General features: G+C 39.0%; 1 protein-coding gene across 6 annotated transcripts in view; it reads right to left on the reverse strand.

Moving 5' to 3' along the window:
- Window positions 1-24,870, reverse strand: part of Fry (furry homolog (Drosophila)) — a 341,220-nt gene that overhangs the window by 174,286 nt on the left and 142,064 nt on the right. For all 6 annotated transcript variants that reach the window (XM_005387722.2, XM_005387724.2, XM_013515820.1 and 3 more), the window contains exon 3: window positions 13,322-13,375. In XM_005387722.2, coding sequence (XP_005387779.1) covers window positions 13,322-13,375 — 54 coding nt within the window. The remainder of the gene's footprint in view (window positions 1-13,321; window positions 13,376-24,870) is intronic.

A 24,870-nucleotide genomic window follows, 5' to 3' on the forward strand; every position in this document is an offset into this window, starting at 1 on the left:
TAGGGCTGACAGATGTTCCTCATGTAATAATAATTTTGTGCTTGAAGAAAGTTAATTCCTTCAACTCCCTTTTGTTCTAGACATTAGATGTTAATTGCGTACAGGTAGTTCACAGAACTGCAGAGAAGTTATTTTCCCACATCGTCTACCCTGTACTTCTAGGTCTTCAAAACATGCTTGCTGTGTATATAAAATATGAATACAATTACATTGTTTAAGTAAAATAAACAAATCACCCAATAATGTAATAAGTTTTCTACCAATACGCATTCATTTATTGATTTGAGATATACACCAAATTAGACTGAAGACATTAAGTAGGAATAATTTACCTTCTATTCTGTTCCTTTGATAGACTTGTTATTCTATTTTCCTTATCTGCAAAGATTCCTGATCTTTTACTAATTGTCACCCCCAAAACAGACCTCAATCCAGATCTCATGCCATATGCAAAAATTAACTCAGAATGAATAATAAACCCAAGCACAAAATCTAAAAGCTACAAAACTTCTCAAGAAAACAAAGGAGAAAATCTTTTTGAATTTGGATTAAGGAAACATGTCACAGGTAAAAAACAAAGTCTATAACAAAAATGTGATATACTGAAAATTATCAAAATTAAGTTTTTGCTTCTAGAAGATAGCAAGAAAATGACAAAAAAAGCTAAATACTGAAAGTATTTACAAAACACCTATTTACCTGTATCCAAAACATGTAAAACAGTAAGATTTAAACACTTGACAAACGGTATGAGCAAATTATAGATAGCTTTGAGTCTTTTTTTGTATCGTTTTAGTCAATTTCAATACATCTTTTTAAGACAGTTTTGGGTCTTTTTTTTGCATAGTTTTAGTCAACTTTAATACATCTTTTTAAAACAATTTCAGATCTTTTTTTGCATAACTTTAGTTAATTTTTATACATTTATTAAAGATAGTTTTGGGTCTTTTTTGCATAGTTTCAGTCAATTTTAATACATCTTTTTAAGATAAGTATAAGCAAATTAGAATACCCAGTGCTGGTGAGCACGTCCATATATTGCAGGCAGAAAAAAACTGGCCTAAGATATCTGGAAGTTAATTTGTACATATGTATCAAGAACACACTCACAATCACTCTCAAGACCATTCTTAGAATTTATCTCAAGTACCCAACTAGATATAAGCAAGAATGTTCATCACAGCACCATTTCTAGCACATAAGCATAAGAAACGTAAATGTCCAGCTACATGTAAATGTCTTAATACAATGTAGAATTTAATGTAGTCTATTTATGAAACCATTTAACAATCACATTTCAAAACTATTTGACATGAAAATGTTTGCTATATAAGCGAAAAAAGAATGAAAAATAATTTAATTGGTATGATCCCTATCTGGTATAAAGACCATATAAATAAGAGCACAGATAGAGAACAAGACCAGGAGGAAATTTGCCAATATACATTGAAACCAGGAGTTGTCCGAAAAGACAGACTGCCAGAAGGGGGAGACAGGAGTTTAAAAGGAATGAAGGTTTAACCTAAAGCTTTTTAAAGCAAGGGTCAAAATCTGAGATGAGAACCAGGAAAGAACATATGCAAAGACCCAAGGCAGGAAAGCCTATAGCAATGAAGATGTGAAGTCGTTCTCTGTTGATAATTACAGTAGTTAACATGTTCAAGGTGAGAGGAGTCTGGTACGCCAGAACGCAGGGGCATAAAGTGGAAATATGTTTTGTTTAGAAATCCATACGAAGCTCCTATAGATTTGTCAATGATCCCATAAGAAATTATGAAGGGGAGGTTTATTCCTCCAGAATACATGTGTTGGAACTGAATGAAGTTACTGTAAGGTTCTAGGCAGGGGAGATCTCAGCCTGAGCTAGGAGGTAGCAGAAGAAATGGGGACCTATGGTTAAGCTACTTCTGCAGCTAAGCAGGTGAGGTTTAACTTCCTCTTACAAAGTAGAAACTAAGGTGCAAGTAGCTAAAATACTTCTGTCAATAGTATTTTCTACCTCCACCTTTAAAAGAAGCCCTTTAAATTGAATGAAACAATTAAGGCTTTGTTTCTCAGATTTTACTTCTTGACAGTTTATTTTAAGCTCCTTCTCCCATAACAATGGTTGTATATACTAAGTTGTAATTATCTTTGATTACGAATTAATAGAAATTCAAAATAAATAGGATATTTCATTCAGCCTGCCCTGTGAATCTAGTCACCATTAACTGTTTTTTAAAATTGCAAACAATCTCATCATTAAAAAGAGCCTTCCCCCCATCCTGGTTATATTCACAAGCACAATGTTATCTTCTTGTGGTTGTGGATGTAACAGTAGTAACTTTTGGGAAGAAAGAAAATCATGGTGTATGTCAAGGTGTGACTTACTAATGCTTTCTAAAGTTGTTCCTGCACAAGAACTATTTCCCCAAGTCGGCATTGTCCAAAATACTTTGATTTGGGGCAGGGCATGTAGCTCGGTGGTACAGTGCTTTTCTAACATACAAGTGGCCCTGGGTTCAATTCTCAGCTCTGCAAAATAACTAAGTGAAACTAAAATGTTTTGAATGGGGAGGAGGTTCCTTCCACAGGGGGAAAAAAAGGATAAGGATTCAGAGCCCCTAACTATGAGTTAAGAGTCTTAATTATTATATGTGTAATAAAAATCCCAAAGCACCCACTATTATTATCTCAACATTTCAAAACTACTTGTATAAGTCTCAAGGAACCTGACAAGTACGATGATGCGCTGTAACACGGTAAAATGAAACACAAATGTGGAGCTGAATCAATGTGTTGAGGCTGGTTTCTTGTTTGTGATAACTGTACTGTGGTGATGTAGGACGCTAACAATGGGAGTAACTGGCAGTTCTTGATACTATGTTTGCAAACTTTCTGTAACTCCTAAACTAGTTTAAAATACAGTTATTAAAAATACTTGTGTGGCATATTTACAAGCTCCATTACTCACCACAGACCCATAAAGGAGATAGAAATTTATGTCTGATTCCTAAACACCTCTGGATAAAGTACACAGTGTTCAGCTACTTCAGTTAGGTGTAACCCACATTTCCTGTAAAGAACGTCAACAGTGTTCTTCAAACCTCAGCTATAGATTATTTTTAAATCTTTTTTTCTGCCCATTAAATAGTCACTGAGAAGCTCTTCTTGGTGTTAGTTCTTCAGGGCACACTTTCCATGGCAAATACACTGAGAACACCTCAGAAGGGATGAAAGGTCAGCTTGGGGTGGATGTGTGTGTTTTTTCCATCTCTCCATGCCTACTCTCGGGACGCCAGGCTTTCAGGAAGGAAGGGTGTAATCTGCAAGACCTGGCCCTCAAAGCTCAGGAAGGGAGGAAGGTCTAGCTGGCTTCTTGGTTACTCAACTCCTTCATTTACGGGAATCAGAGCCAGTGGGGAGATGAATTCTAGCTCTGTGCTCCTGCTGAAAGAAGGCAGGCCGGTGACAAAGATGTTCTTGTTGCATATAAATAATCATATTCTTCCAGGGCCCATGAGCTAGGTTGTGGGCCGTAGGAGGAGATGAAGTGCGTGGAATCACAGAACTATTTTATACTGGTGTTTTCTCTTTCAGGTGGGATGGAGGGGAATACTAATGGCACTTTGGAAATGTTCTAAATGTTTACTTTGACATTTTACATATAAATAGGCTAGGAGACTGTCTACTTTGCTAGAGTGAAGACACTGAATTTTCATAAGCATTTTATTATACTTGCTAAATGCAAAGAAGAAAACTTCACACATAAATATTTTAATAATTACTCAGTGGAGTCATTCCATATTTTACAGCAATAAGGCTAACTTGGTATGAGTGGGGCACTTAAGGAATAAATTTAAAGTAACTCCATGGATGGATTAATATCTGAAATAAGTCCAGGTGCCAAGTAACCATGGGGTTCAGGATCTACACTGAGTAATACCACAGAACTGAGCTATTCAAGTAATTACAAATGCAATTTATTACAGTTCAATCTCATATTATGCTCTCATTATAGTATTTGTGAGTGATTAACAAGCACCAAAGATAATAATTTACTTTAAAACATTAAAAATATAAAAATCTATACATTGAATAAAATTTTCCTGAAAATGAGAAAAGTTCATTATCTGAGTTTGGCATCTTTGTTCATTTCATAGAATGAATTGCTCCACTGGAGAATATGTAAGAAATGCTGAATAATACTTTTATGTAAAATCCAATGCTAGTTTGTTTTTATGCTCACTTGCTTGTATTTTCCATTTATACATTCTGAACAAATTTTTATTGAATTTGTTAGAATCAATGTTGAAACAATACTTCTGTTTCCTTTTCAGGAAAATTATCACTCTATAAGATGGTAAAAAGCTATTTTAGCCCTATGGTAACTGTATGGATATATTTTACAATGTATCCACCTGTTGATGCATGGCATTTTTAACATACTAGGAAACTAAGATGCAAAGATACAAAAATCAACATAAAAAATCAATGTTTCTCTATGTACTGTATCAATAATGAACTACTTGAGAAAGAAATTGGGAAAATAATTTAATTCACAGTAATATCAAATAAACAAACAAACAAACAAATAAATAACTTAGGGATCAACCTAACCAAGGAGGTGTAAAACTTCTACAGTTTAAAAATGCCAAAGAAAGAAATTAAAGATAACATTCAAAGGTGGAAAGACCTTCCATGTTTATGGACTGACATAATTAATAATGCTAAAATGACTACATTATCAAAAGCAATCTACAGATTCACTGGTGTCCTAATCAAAATTTGAAAGACAGAATGAGACAAAACAATCCTAAACTTCATAAAGAAACATGTAAGACCAAGAAAAGCCAAAGCAATCTGAAGTAAAAAGAGCGAACTAGGGATGATAACCAACTTCAAATTATACTATGAACCATAATAACAAAAATAGCATGGTACTGGCATAAAAACAAACAAGAGATCAATGGAATAGAATAGAAGACACTGAAATAAATACATGCAACCACAGCCATCTGATTCTTGACGAAAGAGCCAAAATTGTATGTTGGAGAAGAGACAGTCTTTTTAACAAATTGTGCAGGGAACACTGGATAGCCATGTGTAGAAGACTGAAACTAGAACCCAACCCCTCATACAAAATCTGTATACAAAAACCAGTTCAAAATGCACCGAGGTATAAGGCTAGAAACTCTGAATGCATTAGAAGAAAATATAGGGAAACACTTGAAGCCACAGGCACAGCCAAAGACTTCCTGAACAGGATTCCAATAGCACAGGAAATGGCAAAAATCAACAAATGGGACAGCATCAAATTGAAAAGTTTCTGTAAGGAAGGGAAACAGCTAGAAAAGGAAGAAATCCTAAAAAATTGGAGAAAATCTTTGGCATCTATTTTTCTGAAAGAGGATTAATATCTAGAATACATAGAGAACACAAAAATCTTAACACCAAAAAATCAAATAGATTGATCAATAGATGGGCAAGTAAACTGAACCGACCCTTCTCAAAAGAACTATAAATGGTCACTAAGTATATGAAAAATATCCAATGTCTTTAGCCGTTAATGAAACACAGCCTTTACCTGGTGGCGGAAGGATTAATGATAGTTACTAGATATGTGTACACTCAAAAAATGGAAATTCTGGCTGATGAATAACGTACTTGCTGAACCTTTATTTCCCATACCTTCTACCTATAAACATATATGCTTCCTTGTGCATTTTCTCTGCCCTTAGCTTTTAGACAATTGCTTATGTGTTTTCTAATGATATAAGCATACAGTGAGTTAATGCAGGTGGAGTATAATTTATTCACTTGGAAACAAAAGTGTTTCAGATTTTGTGCTTTTGCATTTACATGATTAAGTATCTTATGTTTCATACACAGGTTACAACTATAGCCTGTGAGGTAATTTTACACAACTCTGTTTAATAACTTTGTGCCTTAACCCTGCAGTGGTTGCAGGCCGGTCATTACCCCTTAACAGTACGTAAGAAAAGTTTGTATCTCTCAGATCAGCCACAGCGTCTGAAGGCTTAAAAGTTTTATGTTAAGGAATATTCTGCTTGAAATATCATGTCAGCACTCAAAAAATTTCAAGTTTTGAAGCATTCTGGATTTTGTGATTTGGGGCTGAAGATACTCACGTTGAATGCAAATGGTTGTACACTACATACTGTTTTACTATTTGAAGTATTGCTTCAGCTTTATCTCTTGAAGCAGTCTCATGCAGTAAGTGGAAGTTCTTTTACCTTGCATAGAAAGTAGGATTACTTGCCAAAAGAGCCTTTAGCAGAGCATGGGAATTAAAATCCAGGTCCTTATCATCCCTAGTGGATAATCTCACCATGCTCAGGCAGTTGCATACAGAACTGCACGGGAGATAAGAGTAAGTGCAGTAAACAACTGGGGCGTGGCAGCATCACAGGACCCTGGGGATGGAGATTTTTCAAGAACTGCTTTTTAATGTTGCCAATCAGAACCAGCCACCATAACTTAGCAGTGAAAGCAAGACTCATACTATTTAACACTAACCTGTCAACCATGAAGATGCACTCTACATGTCAGTGACAGCCCCTATAGCTACCACAGCTAGCTTCCTGCGGGCGCCTGCCTGCTAAGCTCCAGCTCTGCTGCCTGCATCTCTTACAGTGTCCCTTCCCCAGCTGCCACTCTTTACATTTCTTACCTGGAAAGGGGCATCTTTCTAGGCTTCTCCCACATTTTTGGTTACCCTTTTTCTGGCCATTTGTTTATGGAGCTCACTGTCTTTATGCTCTTCTATGACATTCTTCACTTACTCTACTCTCTTAACTTCTGTTTGTTGAATGACCACATACATGAATATAAGACTCAATTATTCCTCCTGAGACATCCAATATTCCAGAAAATTCCTGTGTAAAACTGATTTACAGCCTCCCCTCTTTTCTTCCTCAGCCTCCAAGCATAGCATCCCTGTGCTTGACAAGCTTCTAATGCACAGAAAATAGCTGAGACTATTCAGCATAGCTCCTCAACGCACTGCAACAGTCCACCTTTCCAACTTTACCTCTGTCCTTGAGACGTATCACTTGGCCCATCATGGTCATCTGGATGACAGATATCACCACTTCTTGATTGCTTCCTGCGACACACATTCATCCACCTTCCTGACTCCGGCAATTGCTCCCCTCCGAGTTCCTAGAGTACTTGATGTATACTTCTAGTATAGCCTTTCCACTACAGAATTATGTGTGTGGACATCTGTCTTCCTGCGAGGTTGAGACCCTTGAGGACAGGAATCCTGTATTATTTTTATCTGTGCGCCTTTTACAGATTCTAGTAGGTTTCAAGCACTTGGTGTTTGAAGTGAGTAGAAATCATTTCTAACCATGGTTTAAAATTACAGTTACCTTGTTTCTCTCTCAACCAATACTGACTGTTTTCCTATAGTTTTCCATGTGCTCGTCTGATATTATGAGTCTCCCTGCCTCTGTTTTAGTTCAGGCCCTTTTAGTCTCAAATCTTGATCAGCGCCAATCTTCCAAATTGCCTTACCCTTCGAAAGTCTCTCCATTGCTTCTTCATGAACTCTGACTCTTCAGAGGGAACGTCAAGTTGTCACATCACCTTACTGCAGGTCTGTCGGGATAAAGCCGCATCCCACTGGCACTAAGGCATTTTACAACCAGACCCCTTCCTGCCTATGACGGCTGGTCTCCTCACTAACACTCTCAGAGTATAGGGAAAACGTACACTTTAATGCAAAGCTCTCTAGTTTTCTTACTCTTTTAGTGTCTTTCAGCCATTCAAGTGACTTCTGTCCATGGAGAAGATGCCACTTTGGCTTCTGATTTTACAATCATTTCACTGTTCCAGATTTACAAATGTGTCTGCTTTTGGATTTTCTTCCTAACTGGTTGTAACACACCTCATTAATACTGAACCAAATCAAACCTTTAATGTGTTCACTGTATCGGTATGAGTTACGATTTTGCTTTCTTCTGAAGATTTAACAATATATGCTCTTTCCTTTACTAAACTGATCTAGTTATCAAACCTCAAAGATAATTTACAACACCATTCTTCTGTTTAAGAACTCTGTGTAAAATGCATAATCCTTTCTTCTGAAATTTCCTATCATCCCTCATCACTGACACCCAGCAAAATCCTACTGATTCTATTGTTTTAGGCACCTGGTAAGCTATGCTTTCTTCCACAAAGCTTTTTCTCTGCAACTGACCCTGGAGTCTCAAAACATTTACTCCCTGCAGCATTCATGTGGCACTTCTTATGCATGTGGGCCCAGATCTGAGCCTCTTGTTCATCTGAAGTTTTAGGAATGTGTGTCACATTCTTTGGGTCCTGGGAGTGTGCACACATGCACACGCACACACGCAATTAATAAATGTTCAAAAAGAACTTTGGCACCAGGACAACTTTCACTCATTTTACTTGCTAACCCCTGACAGTTAATGTAGTTATCTCCAAGGAGCCAGTGGCAGCATATATCTTCAAAATGCCACTGAACATATCTTCTCTTTACTGATATGACTTCATACTAGCATGGACTGCAAGTTCAAGCCCACATAGGTCTGCACAGCTCCTACCTGCCCCACGCCCTTTGCCCTCCCTGCCCTCTGGAGATTCCTACCAAACTCCATCCTTGCATTGCTAGCTTGCTCATTAGTCTTATCGTTTATCCAATTACCGAGTGTTTTACTTATCTCTCTCACTAGACTGGGAGCCTCTCCAGGGCAGGCACCTGCTGTCTTTCTGTTTATTTCTATAAGCTGGCTCAACATTTGATACACAGCTGCGAGTGACCAGGACTGGTAAGAGTGTGTCAAGTTCATATTAGTAAAATTTCTCTAAAGTAAGAGTACAAAAATTCCTAGCTCTCCAAAGTATAAAGCATTCACTAGTATGACTTTTCTCCCACTAATGTTCAGCTTACACAATTTCATCCTGTTTTATTTTTAAATTTATTTTTCAGATTTTTAAGTTTTTATTAATCCAAGTTTACAGTGCATAATGACCGCACTCATCTTGCGGAGTTGGTACATGTACATAACACATTTCAATTCTTTTTACTTTCCCTTTTCCTCCTCTCCCTCCATCTCTTGGCCACCTTTCCATTTGCAAAAATAAAATCTTATCAATTATGAAAAAATAGAGCTTTTTGCAGGTTTACCTTGTATAGGGTTAGACTGTGACTAAGGGCTATAAAACCAATACTTAAGACTATAATGATACAAAATATAAAAAATTTAGGGAGACATGACATTTTAGCCCCTCTATATTTGTTTTGTTTTGTTTTAAATTCAAACTGGAAAACTGGCAGTCAAGGTGAATTCCAATTGGAAAAAAAGGTACAGAGGGGCTGGGGATTTAGCTCAGTGGCACAGAGCCTGCCTGGCAAGCACGAGGTCGTGGGTTCGATTCCCAGTACCAGAAAAAAAAAAAAGAACTTCAAGTATCCAGCAGAACAGACAATAACTACTCAACACTAACCATTCCCTTCTTTGTTATGATATTTTGTTATTAGCAGCCAAATTTAATGAAAATTGATAGACTACCTTAGGTCCTTTTAGGCTGTTGAAAATTTCTCTCTGCAGTGATATCGACTTAGTTTTTTTTTCCCTGTTTTTACTTTTATTAGTACATGTTTGCAATACATAATGATTACATTCACTATAGGGGATTGGTACACGCACATAGCACATTTCAGTTCCCTTCTTTAACCCACTCCCTCTACAGCCCTTTTATTTTTCCAACACCATATTATTTTATTTATAAGACCTTATAAAGTTAATCATCATGTATACAGATTAAAGTCCAAACTACTAGGTCAAAGAACACATAAAACATGTAAGACAGTCATCAACTTTGTTTTAGAAACCAACAAATTATGAAGCCAAAAAACAGGCTTTAAAGTCAAGATGCGTGGATGTCAGTCTTGGGTGCTTCGGGTTTTAGTTATATAATATAGGGCATCTATTCTGAGACTCATTTCCATTAAATGCGACACTCCAGAGACGATGATAATGATGATGGTGGGACCTCCTTCTGGAGTTGGAAGGATTGAGCAACGTCAGCTGAGATAATATGTAAGAAGAAGCTTAGTAAATTCTGAAGTATTACATTATTTTTTGTGCTTCTATTTCTTACAAGAGGAAAAAGAGTCATGAACCGGCTAAGTGGAATGAATAAGGCCATCCAGGATTAGGCAGTGAAAACAGAGGAAGCTCCACCTTATATACTCTGTCATTCACACAGTGGCTTTTAAAGGGAAGAGACTGATAAAAATATCCTCTCTACAGAAACCTGACTTACGCTAGCTATTTAAAGAAAGGAAGTGCCCAGTGCGGTGCCTGTTCTATGGTAAGTATTCCTTGTTACCTCTCTTATTACTCATTGTAACTAGTCAGTGATGGCTACATACAACTCCAACCCCTTCAGTCTGTTCTTTTCCTACAGACAAATTTCTGTGCAAATCCAGATTAAAGCCCTATTGTATGGAATCAAAATAAACATATATTGCATTAAATATTCCTCCTCTTGTTTAATACTGCAAGACCTAGAGACTGTGTGATACACTCATGGCCTTGCCAATGGATCCACAATTCTTATAATTTGTTGGTTCAAACAGCAGATAGACCTTGGTCTTAATTAAGTTCACTTTGTGGTTCTACAGTACGAACAAAATACCCAAGGCTAGACAATGTATAAAGTACAGAAGTTTCTTACAGTTCTGGAGGCTAGAGTCCAACATTCAGGCAACGGTAGAAGAGGTTCATTGTTTGGCATCTGCTTCCAAAATGGCACTGTGCACAGCAACCCTCACAAGGTAGAGGGGCAAAGGGTCAGACTCCTGTACCCTTTTATAAGGCACCTAGGGAGCAGTCAGTGGCCTGATCGCCTCTCAAAGGGCCCATCTCTTAGTACTAAGCCCACTGGTAACACCTGGGATTGAAACACTGAAATCCCAGCAGACACTTTTCAAAAGTTTGCTGACTTCATTCATGGAACCCACAGGCAGACCACCTTCAGTCAAATTTCCCTGTTCCCTGGAGTCTTGCTACCTCTTTATTGTGAGACACTTTATTGATTGTCTTCTCATGGTTCGGGTGTGAACTTACGATTTTAAGATAAGAGAGTGATGCTATTTGTCTTTGGAAAGCTCTCAATGACCATCACATTACTGGTTCACACTCTTTAAAGAGTGTCTATACTATACAGAGCTACGTCACAGAGCAGGACTCCTTTTGACTTAATGCATAGGTGGGCCACCTGGGGTCAAATTAAGACGAAGAATCAGCAGCTCTAGGGTGGCACAAGGAGGCTGTATATCTAACAGGCTCCCAAAGGGTATTGAGAACATGGCTCCAAGTCAACTCTATGAGCTGCAAGTTTAAAAGTAATCATGCTAATGCAGCATTGAGGTTGGGAATTTAACCCAGGTCTATCTAATTTGAAAGACAATTCTTTTCCACAATGTTGAAATGCAGAAATACAATGCTGAATAAAAAGTGAGAAACTGTACCTAAGCCAAATTATTTTGGTTAACTATTAACCATAATGATAAAATGTAAAAGAAGTACTTTTCTAGAACATAAAGAAGGAGGTACATTAAGCCAAAGAAAAATAAAAACTTTTTTTTGGAAAAGACAATGATAATGTAATAAGATAAAGAGACAAGGAGGATAAAATAAAATGAAACAAAGAAGTTAGATGAACCAGGTATGGTGGTGTATGCCTGTAATCCCAGCCCTTGGGAGGCTGAGGCAGGAGGATCGCTTCGAGTTTGAGGCCAGCCTGGGCTATATACCAAGTTCAAAGCCAGTCTGAACTACATAGCCAGACCCCGTCTCAAAAAACAAACAAACAAACAAACAGATGATAAATATTTATATAACTTTAAGTAGAACAGAAAAAGCCACTATCTTCCCCATTTCCAAAATGGTGACACTAAACACCATGTACATATTCACCAAGGTCCTCTGAGAATCCCAGTACCTTCAGGTGACAAAACCACGTGATGATCTGACTACAGAAGATGACACACAGAGACGCGGCCCACCTTGACTCAGTAGCAATCCAGAACACAATTCTAGAAAAAACCCAGCTCTTCCAGCAGCATAGGAAGCCCAGGGTCACAACAGCCTCAGGAGGCTGACCCCGAACAGCATGTGTGAAGTGGCTCTTACAGAACAGCTCACAACATAAAACGAGGGACTTTGTCTCCAGAGCATGATGCTTCTGGATCACACAAACCCAAACACGTACAGCCAGAGACACTTCCTCTTCATTCCGCACTGAAGTCAGTTTCAAAGCCCTGTGAAAGTGTACCCTCTATGTCCTTCAGTTGGACCACAGAAAACCATCCTAAGTAGCCCAAGCCACCGTTCATACCACAGTGCAGCACTATGGCTCTGATGTCAGCACAAACCAAGGTTTGTCCTCTATGTCATCAACTGCAGAAATTTAGGAAACACTACAAATACTTCTCCAACTTCCTCTGACATCCTACTATCTACCATTTTCAAGCAGACCTGCAGCCTTCCTAAAGGTATGGAACTAAGATCTCACAGACCCTGATGTCTTATGTCACTATCTGCTATGTAGACTCCAATGTCCTTTTATTGCTGATAGTTCTGATCTATATCTAAAGGACTTTCTTTGCATTTATTCTGCCTGAAATCATTAATTTTATGTATTATTTCTCTTATTAGAATGTAAGATCCTATAATCATTGTAGAGGTGATTTCTCTTTCATAGGATTGTGAATTCTTGAAGGGCTAAAGTCATCCTAGATTTTTAAAAACCGGTACCTAGCACAAGATATCCTGACAACAGTAGGCATTCAAAGCATGCTGAATGAAAGTTTGAATAAGCTGTAGTGCAGAGACCTGGTCAGCACGTAGGGTCATTTGTTCAGAAGAATAAGTTTTTGAATGAAATTTCCTTTAAACTATTTTTTATCAGTTTTTAAAATTCTGGCAGAGAAAAATTTAGGAAACAATGAGTTGAGGGCCTACTCATATTATTTCTACCCTTGCTAGTTCTTTCTAAACCAAATCAAAAGATATCAGTGAGTATCCATAAAACCCACCTATAAATGCTGGAGGGCACAGTTCTTAAACACCACACACTTGTATCCTCTTTGAGGAAGTTTCTCACTATGAGCAAGCACTCAGGCCTTGCTTTTTGTGCATGTTGAAATATAAAATATATATTACAGGGGCTGGGAATTTAGCTCAGCGGCAAAAGCGCCTGCCTGGCAAGCGCAAGGTCGTGAGTTCGGTTCCTGGTACCGGAGAAAAACCAAAAAAAAAAAAATATATATATTACATACTTGATCAAACTGGGGGTCTTCTCCACGCTGTAGAGATTTTGTCAATGGCTTTTCCTACAAAGAAAAAGAATATATATAAGAATAATTATTGAGGCTTTTAAAATTATAAAATAAATGTCATTATTGTTACAATTTTCTCATTTATTTCTCTCTTTACAGAATGTTTAGTCCTTTCTGCCCTGCCTCTTGGTAACCACTCTCCCCAGCCACTTCCCACCAATGGTGGGGATTGAACCCAGGGCCTTCACGGGATCTCACTAAGTCACTAAGTTGCTCAGGCTGGGCTTGAACTTGCAAGCTTCCTGCCTCAGCCTCCCAGGGTGCTGGGATTACAGGTGCGTGCCATCATGCCCAGCTTTGGTAACCATCTTCCTTGACCAAAACATAAAGAATCTGTTACTCAGGGAAATAAAAATTGAAACCACAATGAGATATTACCTCATATTTATTAAAATGACTTCTACAAAAAAGACAAAAGATAAGTAAGTGTTGGTGAGGATGGCAAAAGAAGAGAACCCTTTCATACTGTTGGTGAGGATGTAATCAGTGTAGCCATTAAGGAATTCAGTATAGAGGTACCTCAAGACACTAAAAAAGAGCTACTCGTGAGTATATATCCAAAGGAAATGAAAGTAGTGTGTTGAAGAGTATCTGCATACCAATCTTCGCTGAGGTATTGTTTAGAACAGACAAGATAAAGAATCAAAGCAAGTGTCTCACAATGGATGAATGGATAAAGGAACTGTAGTGTATACATGATGGCATATTAGCCTTAAAAAAGAAGCAAATACTGTCATCCATGTTGCATCAACATGGATGAACCTGGAGCTAAGTGAGAAGAGCCAGACACAGAAACATATTGAACAATCTCACTTGTATGTTGAATTTAAGAGACTCAAACTCAAGCTGATGTGGTGGTGCACATCTGTAATCTCAGCACTTGGGAGCCTGAGGCAGGAACATCGTGAGTTTGAAGTCAACCTGGAATATATAGTGAGACCCTGTCTCAAAACAAACAAACAAATGAACAGATAAACAAACAAATGGAAAGGCAGGCAGGTAGTAGAATGGTGGTTACCAGGGGTTCCTGGGGGAAGCGGGGAAAGGAAAAATGGGGAGATATTGGTCCAAGAGACAGGAATATAGGGTGTGGACAAAACCAGCTAGCAAAGGAGGCCTGACAAGATACCGGGCACATGTGCCAGAACAGCTGCCAAAACCTGCATGTGGGCTTCTCGCGAGAACTTGAGCAGGTTTTGACAGGATGACTTACCCAGGATGGCAGCGTGTGGCCATTAAGCGTTTGCTACCCTGCCTCTTTACAGTGGTCTACCTTACACTGTCAGGTGTATTTTTATTTTTCCCTTGGCCCAAACTTGCTCTGCAGAGCATGTTTTCTCCCTACTCTTCTGTTTTTTCCCCCTAACTTTAACAAATGGGAAACTTTGCAACTGTTTATACTTGCTTCATTCAATTCTTTGGAACAGAAAGGACCTAGAAATCACCTCTCATCACCTCCAGCATCCCAGAATCTGGTAACAAATGGATACAGAATTTTCAATAGACAGGAGGAATAAGTTCTAGAGATTTATTATATAGCACAGTGACTATAGTATGTGGTCTGAATGCATCCCTAAAATTTGTATGTTAAAACTTTAGCCTTAAGCTGATGATGAGAAGTAAAGCCTTGGGGGAATGATTAGACTACAAGGGCAGAAGCATTATGGATGGAATTAAGGCTGAGGTAGCTTGTTTGTCTCCCCCCCATGTGCAGAAGCAGCAAGAAAACACCACCTCTGAGGAAGAAAGCCCTCACTGGACATCAGAGCTGCTGGTACCTTAATCTTGGACTTCCCAATCTTTTGAACTATGAGCAATAAAGTTTTGTTTGTTACAAATTACCCAGTTTATGCTAATTTATTATAGCAGTCTGCATGGAATAAGACATTGTATTTGTCAGCTTCTCACTGCTGGGACAAAATACCTAACATCTGAAACTTAAGGAAGAGAGGTTTCTTTTGATTTACTGTCTCAGAGGATTTTGCTGTCCACGGTCAGCTGGCTCCAAGGCAGAAAGGGCACAGGAGAAGAACACGGTAGAGGAAAGCTATTCACATCAGGGTGGTGACAAAGCAGACCAGAGGCAGGGCACTAATGAGCTGACCCTCCTTAGGCATGCTCCAGTGACTCTCTTTTTCCAACTAGGTCCCACATTCAGCTTCAAACATCAGTGATTAATCCACTGACGAGTGTCGCACCCCAAGATTCAATCACCTCTCCAGGAACCCCTTCAGTCAAACTGACAAGGTTGACCAGACATGTTACTTACTTGAAAATTGCTAAGAAAGTAGACTTTTAAATGTTCTTATGAAACAGATACAGATACATACAGATAAGTGGGTGAACTGATAGACATGTTAATTAGCTGGATCTACTCATTGTACAAAGTGTACATGTATCAAAGTATCATACCGTATATCATACATAAATATGTGTGATATTTATTTGTAAATTAACTAAAGAATCTGATGCTATATAAGTTGTCCTGTGTTTTGAATTGGAAGTGCATAATAAAAACTATGGGATTAATTTAAAAATTTTTAGTGTTTATTTTGGGACTTGACAGGTAATAAAAAAGTTGAAAGTGATACACAATTCCAAGTCCTTAGATACAGAAACAAAATAAGGTCTATATATAAAACTGTTGCTGAGGGAAAACTTATTTGTCACACATTTACTAGGTGTAACTGGTGAATTTTTTGGCATGTCACTGGCCTTGTACCACATCTATCAGCCTACAGGAATAATCTTGGCATTGATAAAAGTCTATAGAAATAAGTCTCCCCAGTCATCACATCTTTGTCTATATTAGAAGTCCTTCACTAACCCTGCAATAGGGAATCTTGCTATGGAAGTGATATAAGGGAAATAATCTAAATCCCAACCTGCTAGATTATCTGTCAGATAATGCCGAGCTTGTGCTCCCTGAAATCAAAGAATGAATTTTTTTTTATTTTAAAGAGAATAATAAAAAACCCAATAGAATAAGAATTTCAAAACAACATGATAGGAAATTAACAAAGAGTAAATAAGATCCAAAAGGTACAACAGACATTGTGAAAGAGAAAGAAACTTCTCAAAAAGGAAAAAATAACTGGGGTGGGGGAAAGAAGAAAAGAAGGAATATAGATATAGATATATACACAGACACAATAGCTAAAATAATTGTACTATTAATTTCTATTAGTTCACTGAAAGGAATAGGTAGTGTTTATATTATTTGACCAATCTTGCATGCCTATATCTGGTAATCTCAATGAATGAATTTTAAGGAACAATGGAAGTTAAGAGTAGGAAAAATTTATTGAGAGAGAGAGATAGCTCCTGATAGACAGGAGGGGACCTGAAAGGGGGTTGCCAATGAATCTACTTCTCAAAGCAAGTTTTATAGAGCAAAATCACGCAGTGGGTACAAAACCACGAGGTGAGTATAATGTAGGTCAAAACTATGATCAACCAGGATTATAAGTATGGCTGCTTAGGTAATACTGATCCAAGGAGGAAGCATGTCACACATAGCAAGTGTACATGGAAAGAACACGGACTTTTTTAGGAAGGGATGGATCAGGAGGTCCTGTTCACCCACCTGGGTGATTGGTGTCTACGTAGACTTCACTGGACCAGGTGATCCCAATTATACTATCATCTTCAATTTATTGCTTATCCCTTGAGGAGGAGGCCTGGTCATTCCATCTTTATCTTGAGGCCTGACCCTCAACAGATGCGCCTCCAGATACATTTGCAATGTATTCTCGTCCTCTGCATTGACTCCCTCAAGGGCCTCGCCCTGTCTGACTGCCTATAATATTTCTACCTAACTTATCTGTCTATCATAGAAGCTGATTCTGATCCCAAATTTCACTTTGGATGAGAAACCATGCCAAAAACCAAACCAAACACAATTAAGTTTCACTTTGAGCAATATGGATGCCCTAGAAAACTTTTGCACTTAGCTGATCAACATACCTTCTAGCTGCCTCACTTCCACAAAAATGACATGTATCCAAGGAAGATGCAAGCCTCCTTCCCACCCATGTAGTCTTTGTTCTTGAAGCAACATACACAGTGGGCTCTGTCAGACACGCCAAGTTTAAATCAGAGCCTTTGTAATCATCAACTTGTCTCACTGTAGATGTCCCACATGTATATTCATCTAAACCAGTGGTGGTGAACCTACAGCACGCATGCCACAGCAGGCTGTCTGTATCCCTGAAAGCTCTAAAAGGTTCACCACTACTGAGAAGAGAATTTGTGCTCTTACTGGGCTGTAAGCCCTTCAAAAGTACGTTACTTTGGACATACTAGATGTGGAAGATCTAGAACTGACAAGTTCTCACGGAGTAGAAAAACAAGGAAAGAACAACAATTAAAGAAACAACAGATGCAGATGACTGGACAAGAAGACAAATTCAGCAATTGAAGTGGAAAACATTTCCTGCCTAAATAAAGGTTATAACATCACCTCCTGCAGTTCTTTGTAAAACCAGTTAAAATATGAAAGTGAAAATTAAAGAAGTGAAAATAGGTGGCCCCAGGTCCCACAAACATCCTGGCACAATCCCAGTGAGCATTCACACAGTGTTTTCTTTATTCATTACTCAGCGGTTACTGAGGGTTACACATGTGTCATGCTGGGTGGTACCTGCTGGGGTGGAATAATGAAGAACAAATGATCACTGCCCCTGGGGACAAAAACTAGAGCAAAAGTGGCCAGTGATCTCCTTTAAGCATTATCTCTATCTGTTCACATTAAAACTTCAGTTCAAGTATCACTTCCTTGGGAAAGCCTTTCATTGAGTTGTCCCCAACAGTGGGACCATCCACACCTGTCCTCTGAAACTACAAATTCTCACACACTTCTTTCACAGTGCTTATCAAAGTGCAAGGATGCACTACACTGTTAAATCATGCTGTACAACACTTTTGCTTGGGAATGATTTCCCAAGTACTGCTCCACTCCACAGAAAGCTCCACACACACGAACCTCCACCTGTTTTTCTGAACACTTAGATCATACGGTGGAGTATGGTGTGGTGCTGGCTACACATCTGCAAAATAAATAAAAGCTCTAGGCTAGTGGTGTCTGGTTTCTTCAAATGTGAGGATCCCTTTGCTTGTATTTATGTTTAAATAGGTTTTGTTGTATGTTAAGAATTTTATACTTTTATTGTGGTGAAATATATCCAACATAAAGTTTGCCACTTTAATCATTAAGTATATTTGGGATATGATTCTACCATTCCCACTTGCTATTTATGAAGACCCTCTTTTCTCTCTTTTTTTTTTTTTTGAAGACACTCTTGTCACGGTAGAAATTTCAAAGGAATTCTCAGCAAAACACACACTTACCCCCCAAGTGAAGAGGATAGTAGTACTGTTTTATAATCTGTTGATTGAAACCAAACATGATGCTATGGCTTTCATGATAATTTTAAATGGCTTTGTACTACAGGATCAGCAACACTCACTTTATGTACATTAGGAAAGTAGGAATGCGTCTATTTGGGAGACCATAAGTTCGGCCAAAAGCTAATGCTTGGCACATCTGTGGGTCTGTAGACTCTTGCAACAACTTGCAAAGCCACACATGAGTAATCTACAACGCAATCCCCTTCCACTATTACCCAAAAGAAGATCCTGCCACAGTTGGGGAAGGAAGGTGACCACGTTCACCCACATACTGAAGCTTCTCATGCCTAAAAGTTTTTTCTTCCCTTGACCAATGGGGTGGAAGCTGATAAGACACTTTATACTTACACAACTTCACATACATATGAAAGGAACATTTTGCAAGTCACACTTTCTCTAGGAGGTCAAGTTGATATCATAATTGTGGCCATACAAGACAATCAGGTTCATCAGCCGTCACTCAGGTTTAAAGGCTCACTAAAATAACGTTATAAATCCTCCTGGTCTATTTTTTGCACAAATATGCTCTTAATTATAATTCTTCAAAGACTTGGTTCAAATGTCACTTCCAAGATTAAGTCCCTTTCCAGCTTTACCTGACCTGTTAATCATCACATGGTATTTTCTTTCCACATGTTCTGGTCAGCATGTCCACCATGTGGCCACATGTCTGTCTCTCCCTTTCCATAGTACACAGCTCAAACTTATTATCAGTTTGTCAAATGACTGAGTTATACCTATGTACCTGGGGAGATGGTTTTAGGCACACAGAGTCAAATTCACATTTAAACACTACCAAGATTATCGGTGCATCAATAAAGATTTTATCAGGTTAGGAGGATTAAGAGTAAACACGGTGGCAGGCGGAGGGGGTGGGAGATAGCTCAGTGGCACAGCACCTGCCTGGCAAGCACAAGGTCACAAGTTCGATTCCTGGTACCAAAAAAAAAAAAAAAAAAAAGAGAAGAGTAAACCTGGGGCAAGAGAATGTCACAGTGGTAAAAAATTTAAAAAATGAAGGATGGAGGAAGGAAGCAGGAAAGAAGGAAAAAAGGAGAAGTAGGGAAGGAAGGAAGCAGAAGGGAAGAGAAACAAGGAGGAGACTGCAATCTGACCAAGACTTCAGTTCTAATTTCCAATTTTCAGGAAATACAGGAGTTAGGACAATGTCATACTATTCTACAGGGCTACAAGCAACAAAATGCAAACTGAAGGGAACTGTGGCAAAGAAAGATGTTTCTTCAGTAAAAAAGTTGGAGGAGGATTTTATTCTATTACTTTCTTTTGCAATTTTAGGGACAGACAGAATCTAGCACCCCACACGTGCCAGGCCAGCGCTCTCTCACTGAGCTATACACCCCCAGCCCTATTTGGTGATTTTTTTAAAAAAGCTATTATAATGTGTGCCTCTTTTCAGCATACTGAATGAAGCAATCTGCCAAAAAGAAAACCTAGCAATTTGAACATTTACTGGATATTTGATAATGTTAAGAGTGTATCGTTAATTTTTCAGGTGTTGTAATGGTACTGCACTTTCATTTAAAAAAGAATCTTTTATTTATTTATCATTCATGTTGCAGTAATGGGCCTTGAATCCAGGGCCATTGCAAGGAGCAACATTCCCAACCTTTTTAATTTCCATTTGAGATAGGGTCTTATTGAGTAGCTAGCTAAACAAAAAGGCAGATTGTTTTGGAGATGGGGAAGGGGATCAGAGGGAAAAGAAAGGAGTGAGATGCCTGCTCTAGTTAATTGAGGTTGGAGCAGGTGTCCTTAGCTGTGGCCTTGTCTTGTCCTGTGACTTACAGAGGTTCACTTACTATGGCTACCTAGCTCCAGACAAGGGGCCTAGGCCTTGGATAGACTCACAGGTAAACATGGAGAGCCAATTGGTCAATTTTAAATCCTGCTCAGAGCCACTTCAGAGTGGTCTCTATCAAGTGTTTGCTTTGAAAGATTGGAGCTCAGGTCAGGGACTGTGCAACAAATTGGCTATGAGTTGACCATTGTTCAAGATGAGCAGAGAGTTCATCATGCCATTTTGTTTGAATGTGTTTAAGCTTAAACTCTCCAGAATAAAACAAATAACAACTAAAGACCGTCATGATATAGCACTTCTGCCACTGTTAATAAAGAAAAAAAAGCTTACCATGACTCACTTCTAAGGATGGCATAAACCATTCTCAATTTCAACAGCACTTGTCTAACATTTTATCTTTTCCTGATGGAGTCAGAGGGACTCACTCTCCTATTTTCCCCATTCATAGGTAAGATGGGGGTGGTAACTATCTTGTGCTGTGTAAGACACCAATGGAGCTCCCCAAGCCCCAGTCAAAGAGCACTGCTGTCCGGACCTTGCAGTAGGCCTTTCTCCTGTCCTGCAGAATTCTAGAGAAGCTGCAATATTTTTATAGGAAAAAAGCAAGGTCCCCTATTTGGACTTCTTGTTTGCTACCTTGGGGAATCCCGTTCTCTGTACCCTTCTCTTAAAAAAACACAAACAATAAAAGCTTTTTGGGTCTACATCTACCTAAGAAGGACAGGGAAGCTATCAGCTCACACTTCAATTTTTAAACAATTTCAGTGTATGCCAGCACTGCATGTCAGATTTCATATTGTATGTCTCTATGACTTCCAAGAGGAAAGATGGTCCTTGCAGGACAGGTTACAGGCAGTGAGAAGTCTACAGAGATTTATGTATAAAGTGGGTTTTATTTGAGGAACACAAAGAGTTCATTTAAGAAATTACTTTTGACTTCTCACTTTGGAATTTTGGGCCCCCCAAATTCCAGGTATGACCCACACAAGTCAGCTTTCAACAATCTAGAAAGATATAACCTATATTGCCCCCAAAGATATTTCAATAAATGCGTTTAACACAATAATGGCATGGCATTACTATGAGATTATTTAAATATTTAAATATATTATAAACCTTGCTTTAAATGCTATTTTAATGTCTTTTAGCTACTGTAATAGTCGAATGCAGCCATTAAGTGTATGAACTTTACAATCGAAAAGATTTGAGATTGATCCTTATTCACTCATTTACAACCTGTGGTCTTAGTTAACCTAAGCTTTAGTTACCTCTTGGGTACAATAAGGATAAATTATACCAATCTACCTCATGGAACTGAAAAATGGCTGACATAAAGTCCACAGTAGTTGGTTTTATTGATATTATTAGAATTTCTCTTAATATTATTATTGAAAGTAGGTAAGATTAAATTGTGTGCCATCTGTACTAATGTGCTAGAGCTGAAATTAAATTCTATGCACACTCCCCGCTAACATTAATTGTAGCTTTAGGCTCAACTTTCGGGAAGCTTCCACATGTAACTAGAAAGTCATCTTATAGAAACTAGGGAAGTGGAATAATTGCCCTTTTAAAAAAGTGTAACTTTACTATAATGACTAATTCTCAGTAGGTAATTCAGAGGAAACATTTTCATTTAATGGGGTGGTGGCTATAAAAACGATCAAGGTAAAACAACAGTAGTAACAACAACAAAACAACTAACCCCTAAGCTTCTTGAGCCTTTATAGTGATTTTGATTATAAAAACACATTTCTGAATAATTAATTGAAGGCTTTGATACCATCAGGAGTGAAATTTCACCATATACATCTGGCCTGAGTAGTTAGCGCAGAATTTCAGAAACGAACTACCGCTATTATGATCGCTCTTCTTTGCAGGACCATGGGGGGCTGATGAGCAGTGTGTTGCTCAGCACCATGGCAACAGTGTCCCACAGAGTAGAGGGCTGTGGACCAAGCTGTTGCAAGGCCACTCTGGCATTTTATGTAGAACCATCAATTCCCAGCTGCAGGTGCCCTACTGATGTCTGAGCCAAAGAAAAGTGGTGCTCAAAATATTTTCACATCTGTCATATTTTTCTCTTCAGATCTTATACTTAAGGTCAGGTTTGATGTGACTTTGGAAACACATCCAACTCCGCAACAGAGGACACAGTTCTGAATACATACATTCAGTGACACCTCGGTTGCTGAACAGTTCGAAGCTCAAACTTTCCACTACTCCAACAGCAAAGTTTGAAAAAAATCTGCTTGGTGTTCATATCTTTGCTCGATAGTGGAACCAAAAATCTGACTTGAGAAACCCTGTATGGCAGAGAGTGAATCGCATGCTGCTTCTGACACAGACACAAAGGGGCGATGCTTCAGTCTAGGTGTCTCTCTTGCTCAGACAACACCTAGTGCTTGTGTCTGTGCAGTTATGGACAATCTTTTACAGACTGAACGCCGAACTGCAGCTAAACCTGAATCTCAAAGTTTTAGTTCAGAAAAAACAACTCATACACCGGCTTGGGAGCCAACAGAGAGAGCTCTGCATGCCTGCTGCGGCACATGTGCCAAAGGTTCACCATCGCTCTGTCCGTGTGTTAAAATATTTGTTGTTATGTTTTTTTCTACTTTATTTGCATAAAATATTGCAATCATGGCTCAAAGGAAGTTAGTAGTACAAGCAGTAAAGCTAAGAGGAGAACTGTAAGAATTATGATAGAGTTAAAGAAGGAAATCATTATGAAATTTGTTAAAATCCTGGAAAAATGAATTTATAAGTGTCATTGGGGGGGTCTTAGAGCCAATTATTTAGTTTTCCATTATTTCTTATGGGAAAAATATGTTCAGTTCTCAAACTTCTTGGTGTTCAGACATGAATTTGGAACCAATTAAGTCCGACAGCCAAGGCATCACTCTACCGACCTTTCACAACAAATGACTACCCTAGCATGAGGGGCAGCCAAGGGTTCAGGGCTGTATATACTCTGGTCACATTGTCTACATGGATCATAGAACTTCTGGTAGAAGGTTTTGCCCCCTTGCTGCCTGCGTAAGTTTGTCCGCAGCAGAAGATACTCATGGTATCATGTTTCTCGTAAGAACTAATGAACAGTACTTAAAATCTTTGGAGAAGTTCCACATCCCTCTTTTCCTACTGTGGTCTACTCCACCTCCACAATAAAGGCATTTTATTCTGCTTTACTTCTCTGTGTGCTGGAAAAACCTATCATATTGGTGCCGTGACTTTGTGCAGGCTGTGTGGTCTTTACTAAGGGAGAGAGTTTTCGCTCCCTTGGTTTAAGACCCCCTGCCAACAAGCCTCTTTCCTTTGTCCGGATATTTGCTCTTGCCAGCATTCATCCAACACTGGCCTGCTCCAATTCTTACAGGTGAGCCTCCTTCCATTCTGGGAGTTCCTGTTTCATTGTCGCTACTTTTCTGAAAACTGTAGGCCTACGTCAGGACTTCCTTCAGGACTACTGTGTCCTTCTCGTCCTACGGGACACCCTTCTGCCTTCTTGATGACGACTGGGAGGGTGGATTTGGGCATTTTCTCCTCTCTCACATCCTGGAAAGGGTGACGGCCCTCTCAGGGATTTCAAAAACCGGATGCTTCAGCCTCCGGCTCACCTTTGATTCAGCCACAGAATGGGGAACACTAATCCCCACCCTCCAAAGCACACTCTGGTCAGTTGTCTCTTGTCTAATTTAAATACTCTGGGAGGAAGAGACACTGTAAACCAAAACAATTAATCTTTTATAGCCAGACAGCCTGGCCTCAATATGACCTATACAATGAGAGCCAATGGCCTGAGGATGGTACTTTTGACTTTAATATCCTTAGAGACCTGGACAATTTTTGCTACAGCAAATGAAAGAAACTGCCATATCCTCATGCCTTTATTGCTCTCAGGGCACATCCTTCTCTCCTTCAAGCATGTGGGATGGCTCAGATATGCTTGGCTTCTCCTGACCCTCTCGACAATGTTCCTCCTGCCTTTGCTCCCCATCCACCTTATCTTCAGTATCCACAAGCTGACTATTTACCCTCTTCCTCTCAGCCCAATCCTAATCAGCCACATGGGCAAACCCTCTCACCCCAGCCATCTCAGCCAGTAGCCCAATCCTCTTCTCTTTACCTTTCTTTGCCCATTTCTGAGCCTTCTCCATCTCCCAAACCCACAGTTTGCCTAGCCCCCACTTTCCACACACTGTCCTCAGACCCTACTCCTCCCTCTGCTCCTCCACCTTCATCCCCACCCTCAGCCCCATGC

This window comes from Chinchilla lanigera, unplaced genomic scaffold (assembly GCF_000276665.1).
Source record: "Chinchilla lanigera isolate Chin_1 unplaced genomic scaffold, ChiLan1.0 scaffold00030, whole genome shotgun sequence".
Classification (NCBI taxonomy): Eukaryota; Metazoa; Chordata; class Mammalia; order Rodentia; family Chinchillidae; genus Chinchilla; species Chinchilla lanigera.